At 54.3% G+C, this 7,198-nt stretch overlaps 1 protein-coding gene across 1 annotated transcript in view; it reads right to left on the bottom strand.

Annotated features, from left to right (window-relative positions):
* Nucleotides 1–502: 502 nt before the first annotated feature.
* ANKS1A (ankyrin repeat and sterile alpha motif domain containing 1A) overlaps nucleotides 503–7,198 on the bottom strand; it is a 22,825-nt gene continuing 16,129 nt past the window's right edge. The window contains 8 exon segments of the mRNA XM_010007093.1: nucleotides 503–622; nucleotides 1,794–1,964; nucleotides 2,650–2,787; nucleotides 3,148–3,234; nucleotides 3,572–3,643; nucleotides 3,815–3,937; nucleotides 5,750–5,755; nucleotides 7,121–7,198. The exon segment at nucleotides 7,121–7,198 is cut by the window's right edge and continues 15 nt beyond it. Of these exon segments, the coding sequence (XP_010005395.1) occupies nucleotides 503–622; nucleotides 1,794–1,964; nucleotides 2,650–2,787; nucleotides 3,148–3,234; nucleotides 3,572–3,643; nucleotides 3,815–3,937; nucleotides 5,750–5,755; nucleotides 7,121–7,198 (795 nt within the window).

Below are 7,198 nucleotides of genomic sequence, written 5' to 3'. Positions count from 1 at the left end.
GGAACAGCACACGCAGCCGTGGCTCAGTTGGGAAGAAGAGGATCTAGGAGGAGGGAGTGTGTGCACAGCGGAGACTGGAGGTCCCATCAGTCCAAGGATAAGAAGGTGAAATAGAAATAAAATTTAAAAAAAGGCCTGGGGGGTGTCACATTAACCCCAGGGATTCACAGTGCCAGAGCGAGGGGAAAGATGTGAAAACGGCAGGCGGCTTCCTTGGCTCCTCAGCTCCGCCTCCCCAGCCTGCAACCCTCTGCACCTCCCACCTCACCGGGGTCTAACCGCGTGTTACCCTTGTTTCCGAGTAAGGAGAATTCACAGTGTTCAGCAGTGATCAGGTACAAAAGCCGTTTAAGTCTACAGTCTCCTAAGTGCTGCTGCCTTGGACGTAGCGCCCAGGCGGGGCTCAGTGCGAGCAGCTGGAGGAAGAGGGAGTTTAGAACAGCAGACAGATCAGATCGCAAAGGCACGGTTAGACTGGGTGGACACGGGGTGTGGTTTTGCTTTAGAAGATAGTGGTCTCATACTTAGTGCTGAGGGTCCGCTTGGAGTCCTGTTTGGGGTCCACGACCCAGGAGACGCTGGCATGAGACTGGGAGTCTTGGTCCACTTCAGGAGGCTCCAGCTGGAAAACGAGGAGAGAAAGGGCATGTCAGGTCCCCCCTGCTTCTGGGGTAGAATGAGCAGGGAATCGAAGCCCTGAGAGGCTGCTGCTCCCCCTCAGCCCTTCCCAAAAGTGTGCACATGTGCAAGGAAGCAGCAGCTCTCACTGGGGAGACACTGAAGTGCTTCACAGCTAAAACATGTCTAGCCACCTCAGTCTCAACCAAGCACCCTAATGTGACCTCCTGAGTCACATTAGTTCACTGCAAGTGACAGCTTCTCTTCACCTCACACACAAGCACAAAGACACCAGGGCTACAAAGATGGCACCACGGAAAAAAGAGGCAGCGGGAGAGCCAGGTCAGCTCCCACCTGATTTACTCTCCTGACCAAGCAAAGCTCTTTCATCTTGTCCTCCTAAATCAGGATCCTACAGGAAGGCTAACAACAGCAGAAGAGCTGAAGGGTTAGTTGAGAGCTGCCACTCTGCATCAGCAGGAGCTGAGAGGAGGGATTTGTCCCCGGGGTTGATCAGAGCAGGGAGGGAGGAGAGCAGCGAGGCAGGACAGGGAACAACAGCAGGAGAGGTGGGAAGCAGGGAGGAGGGGGGGGCAGCCCGGGTCGGTTTGTCATGGGAAACAGCAGGAAGAAGGGTAAAGACCTTGGCTCCGGGACTAACAGACTGCAGCGGCAGGTAGGAGGGGCGGTGTGTTGTACAGGTGTGACAGTAATAACAGCGAGTGTCGGGAGGGAGCGGCACCTGAGCGGGGGGAGCAAGCACAACACAGACAAAAGGAGACATTAAAGGAAGGCAACGGCTTAGGCAGCAGTCCCTGCTCCTCAGCAGCTCCAGCCGTGGCTGGCTTTGGCTGCCAGGGCACCCCTGTGCTGCAAACCACAGGTCACCTGTGGATCAGCCTGCAGGGTTTGCACAGCAGAGCTGTGCTGCCCCCAAGCAGGGAACTTCACCCCATCCCACCCAGCCTGTGTCCACTCCTGCTTGTCCTCATCCTACCGGGGGAAGCCCTCACACCGCAGCAGGACACCCAGCAGAGCCACACTGAAACATCAGATGTGCCTGAAGCTCCAGGCACTGTGACCACCTCTGGGCTCCCCCAGCCAGGCAGAGGGAGGTTTGAGGGTGTGGTGCCCAGGAGAAGCCCCAGCTGGTGCCCAGCCCCACACACACGTACTGCAGATTTCCTCATGCCGGCTCGAGGTTTAGGCACCGGTTTGGAAGATTTTGTTTCGATGGTTTCTCCTGCTGCAGCACCCAGAGGCTTCGCTCTCTGGGCTTGGAGGGCCAGCTGGTAGGCCACCTCAAAGGCCTGCCCCAACGTGAGGATGATCTCGTATGTCAGGTTCTTTGGAGAGAACACAGAAAACACAAAAGCTGTTGGATGCCTACGAGCCACCTCATCCTGCACAGAGTCTGTACGCTCAGCAGCTTCCCCTGGATTTGCAGAGCTCTGCAGAGCACATCTCCTTTCCATCAGCAGGTCACATCCTGCCGTATCCCTGGCAAAAGTGCTGAGCTCCTCCCCTGAGTTGGGGAGCCACCTCTGGGCCCTCCCAGCCCTGGCCAGCAGGACCCTCTGCCAGCTCACCACAGCCCTGCAAGCATCCCAGTTTAACAGAGGTTTGCACTGCAAAGAGAAAGAGCCCAAACATCTTATATTGCTGATTCTGCCCAAGAATAAAAGCAAATTATGTTTCTCCGCCCTCGGTGAATTAAAAGGTTGTTAAATCAGCCCATTATGCTCAACATCATCAAGAGCGTGTGAGGGTTTTGTTCACAGTGTGTGCCCCAGGAGGGAAGCACTCCTGCCTGGCTTTATTCAGCACTGGAGACTGCAGTAATGAAGCCAGATATTCTCTTTGTCAACAAAGCTCCAAAGTCAAAGCATTTTGAGCCAGGACTCTGATATTTAGGGTAGAAATAGGTAAAAGAGCCCTAGAACGGGCCAGATCCTGGTTTATGAGTTGCCCATAAAGCTGAGTGATGAATAAGTGGACTGCAGGGACTGGGAGATGAGATGAGCCACTCACCACATCCACGGTGCTGAAGACGTGGCAGTAGTGGTGGCTGGTCTGCAGGTCCTTGGTGATGTAGGCAAAGGTGCAGAGATCCTCAGGGTCCTGAGCAGCACAGGAGATGTTCCGGATCTCGTGCTCAGCAATGACATTCTGCCAGGGTCAACCACAAGCACGTTACCCCTCTGGGGACAGCAGATACACCCGGCGAACAGTGGTCGTGGCAAGTGTGTACTGGGGGGCAGGGAAGGAGGGTCTCCAAGCCAGGTCAGTCCTAGCTCCCTCCCATGGCAGAAATAAAAGGTAACATGTTCCACAAGCAGCCCGTTTGCCAAGCCTTTGGCATTCAGATCACCACCACCACCTTGGTGGTCTTCTGTAGTCCTGGAAGCTGTGCTCCTCAGGATCAATCATGGCTTCTGCAGCCACTAGACATGAACTGCAGCTCCCCAGGCAAGTGGGACTGCAGGTCTTGTCCCTCCAGACACCATCTTCGAGGCATCTGAAGCTCACCTTGTTAGAGGCATCGATGAACTTCACCCCCTTGTAGGTGATGGACAGTATTATGGTTGGGATCTTCTTCATATGCTCTGTGGATTTCTTCAGAAACAAGAACATTCAGGTGACCAGTTGTGAATAAATGCTCCCTCCATCAGCCCCTCCCCAGCCCACAGGGACAGGGATCTGAAGCCACCCCAGTGACCACACTCCTTCTCCCACTGCACACCCCTTCCAACTGTGGGGAAAAGTGCTGGGGGATCAGTTCACCAGGAACAGCAGGCCAGCCTGTGATGTGGCTGGGGTCTCTGCCCTGCATGGGGGCAGCCTGCAGGGTTTGGGGAACCAAACTTCACTGAGATCCTCCCCATTCCTCTCTCCACACCACCCACCACAGGCTGTGAGAGTGAATCCCCCTCCACCCCCATGGCCTCCCTACCCTCATTTTGGCACAGGCATCCTGTGTTGACTCTGTCCCTCGGAGGTCTTTGATCAACATGGAGCCCAAGTACTGTTTGGAAGAGGGAGAGGGATTCAGGCAGGAAACCTGCCAAGGCCAAGGCGGTGCCATGGCCAGCAGATGCAGCTGGGGAGGGACAGGAAGGGTGACAACTCCACACTCAACAACCTGACCTCAAAGCCTCTTCATCCTCACCATCCCCACAAGCCAAAAGCCACTTACGTTGGCCTCGTACCCGCAGGACTCGAAGATGAGCTTCTCTGGCTGGTGCTGCCAGTTTTGGACTGGGGCATATGGGGCAGCCAGGCTGGGGGGGCGCAGGGTCAGCTTGGACTCCCGACGATCCTCCTGGAAGGGAAGAAACACGGATGTGAAGCCACAACAGGGCAACCTGGATTGAAGCACAGATCCCAAGAGAGCTCTTTGGGTTGATGCAACTGAGGCTTGCAATGGTCAGATCCCAGAGGGGCTGGGAAGAGGCAGCTGCAGGAGAAGGTGCTCATGGAAGTGTGAATCACCCATTTTCAAGGTGGCAAAAATGAGCTGCTGGCTCTAATGCTTGAGGGAAGCTGTGCCTGATCAGCTCCCTGGCTCTCCACACATCACCCTGACTCCTTACTGGCTCCAGAGAGGGGGGAGCCTGCACTGAGCTGTGCAGAGGGGCACTCAGGACACCCAAAAGCACCCACTGACCTGTGCTTTGTAGCGCTCAGCTCTGGAGTAGGTAGAGACCTCGGTGCCATGGTCATGTTGCCTCTTCCCGGTGTCCCCAGAGGGCAGCAGCAGATCAGCAGATCTGCCTGTGCAGGAGTCGTTCTGGCTCAGGGGTGATGATGACTGGGACATCAAGTCCTGGCACTGGAACAAGCAGACAACACCAACACCAGGTCAGCCTGTGCCCCAGCCATGCCCACTCCTCTCTCCCCTTTACAGTGTCTGACACAAAAACGAATGGAGTTGCCAGGGTCAGCTCCTGCTCTGCAGGCTCCTGCCTCAAGGCTATCAATCCCACCATTTATTTTCTGCAGGATCCCCCTGATTTGCTCCAGGATGGTTTCAGGCAGCTCCACAGCCCTTTCTGCCTCTGGTCCCAGGAGGTCTAAGCCACAGGCAGGGTGGAAAAGCCTCCTCTGAAGCACAAGCAAAGCACCCAAAGGTGCTGCTGCTGATCAGCCACGTCAGGAGAAAAGCCCTGGGAGTCCAGCATGGGGTCAGTCCAGCTGCCTGACAGCCTGGCTCTGACCACAGGCAGGATCTGCTGCCTGGATGTGCTGAGCAGCACAGGAGCTGGCAGCTGCAGCACCCACCAGTGCCACCCAACACACTTGGCTTAATTTGCCATTGACATCCTTCCGCTCCCCGGAGCCAGGCCCTGGATCACACCAGCTGGAGCACCAGGAAATGCTGCAAATGGGCCATTCTCTTCCACAGCCTCCCCATCCAGCATATCAATCAGCTGATGCTGCACCAAAGGACACCTCTCCCCCTCCAAACACCCTCAAGAGGATGTTTCAGTAAGATCCTCAGCTGGTTGCTGCTTGTCTGGGCTTTTGTTGTCTGGAAAGGGGGGGGTTGTGTAGTGGGGTGAAGGTGCAGGGTTTGTATGTGGCTCCTGAGCAGCATGAACCCTCTTCTTTTTCATAATATCGTGGAACAGTTTGGGTTAGAAGGGACCTTAAAAATATCATCTAGATCCAACCCCCTGCATGGGCAGGGACACCTCCCACCAGCCCAGGCTGCTCCAAGCCCCATCCAACCTGCCCTTCAACACCTGCAGGGATGGGGCAGCCACAGCTTCCCTGGGCAACCTGGGCCAGTGTCTCACCACCCTCACAGCAAAGAATTTCTACCCTATATTCACACTTGAATCCCAGTTTCTAAAACATCCAGCATTAGCAAGCAGGGCCCACAAACCCAACTCGCTTCAGCTACAATTGTTTTGGTTAAAAAGCCTTGGGAATTCAGGGCAAGAGGAAAGAGCTCTGCAGCAGGGTAAGATGTTTGGGATGGAGGAGCTCCAATCACTCCCAATTCCTGCTTCAGGAAGCTGATCTGCAAACACTGGGAGGAAGCAGCACGACCCACTTGCCCTCTGTGGCAGACTGCCCTGCTCCCCAGCTCCCAGGTCAGCTGCAAGGTCGGTGGGTGCTGCCAAACCCCACTCTGAAATGTTGGATTTCAGGCTCCCCTCCCAGCCAGCCCTGATAAGGAAGGGCCTGACATCCAAAGGCAAAAAAAATCAACAGCCACAAATCACATCAAGTGCTATTTGGCAGTGAGAGCTCTGGAGAAGCCCAACCAGCCCAGGGAGACAGAGCTCAGGCTCCCAACGGGCACAATCCAACCACAGGACCCAGCTGCTTCCCAGCTCTCCAGCTGAGCCATGTCCCACTCCTGCTGGTGGGAAGGCTGCCTGGCCATGGGACAAGGGGAAGAAAGCAGCTCCACATTCACCTTTGGAGCAGAGGTGGGAGTAGCACCTGCTACCCCCTTCAGTGCAGGCACCCCCGTCACACAGAGGCAGGCAACCAAAATTGATCCTGCAAGGGTTAAACATTATCGTCCCCCTGTGCAAGTATTTGCTGCTTGGGTTGCTGAGCTGCTGAAAAGCTGAAAGCCACAAGACTTCTCCCAGCACTGATGTGTTCACACACTTGAGGTTTGTTTCACCCTGGGAAGATGGAGTTTGACCCAGAAGAAAGCTGAGCCCTGGTGAACTCATCCACCACTTCAGCTATAGCATGTCTGTCCAAACACAGTGACACTGATGTTGGGGGGCTCTGCTATAGCAGGGTTTGTACAGAACATCATATTTGTAATTTGTAATCTGTTTTTACTCTGCCCAAGTGCTCTAGGTGCTCCAGCTAAGTCAGAGCCAGCTTGGCTGTTACTTTTCCCAAGATCTCCTTGACCAGGCTCAGAGTGGGAGTACTGGGCTCTGCATCAACCAGCAGCAGCCAAGGTACAGCCGTGGGAACTGTCTGACACAAAACACTCCCTCCTCTGCACAGCCAGATGTGCAGTTGCCTCAAAGCTTCAAGAACTTTCTTTCCAAACCACCAAGTATCTCAGAACCACCAGTAACCCAAACTTCCAGGTCAAAGCCGTTTGTTTTAACAAGAAACAAGCCTTTTAGGTTTCATCTTTTCCTCTCTTTAAAAAGCAATGCCATTTTCAAAGATTGCTCACTATGCTTATTACCCTCAGTATTTCAAAGGATTTTTAACTTAAATATTGACATCATAGGGTTCTTTTTATTCCTTTTTTGTTATGGATTTTGCTTGGTAGAATTTTCTGTGCATTGAAACAACAGAGTAAGGCTGAAAGTGCCTCCCTCTCTGAGCCTGGATACTCATCCGGGGCCTGAGCTCTAAGTGAACATCCTCTACAGATCTCTGAGTCCCCCAGAGGTGATAGCTGCTAATCAGAAAGGGGATAATTATTCCTGACAGACCTGGGTTTACCTCTTAAAGGGAAGAAAGTGAAGGAAAGAAAGCACCCTGACCACTGCAGGGAGCACAAACTCACTCTCAGCTGCGAGAACCTCGGTGGCTTTGCTGGTGGCTCCTCGTAGGGTCTGTCTGCCAGGGAGGCAATGATCCTCTT

This window comes from Chaetura pelagica, unplaced genomic scaffold (assembly GCF_000747805.2).
Source record: "Chaetura pelagica isolate M959 unplaced genomic scaffold, ChaPel_1.0 scaffold757, whole genome shotgun sequence".
NCBI classification, from domain to species: domain Eukaryota; kingdom Metazoa; phylum Chordata; class Aves; order Apodiformes; family Apodidae; genus Chaetura; species Chaetura pelagica.
The sequence above is the reverse complement of the archived record's forward strand: the minus strand, read 5'-3'. Positions and strand labels throughout refer to the sequence as shown.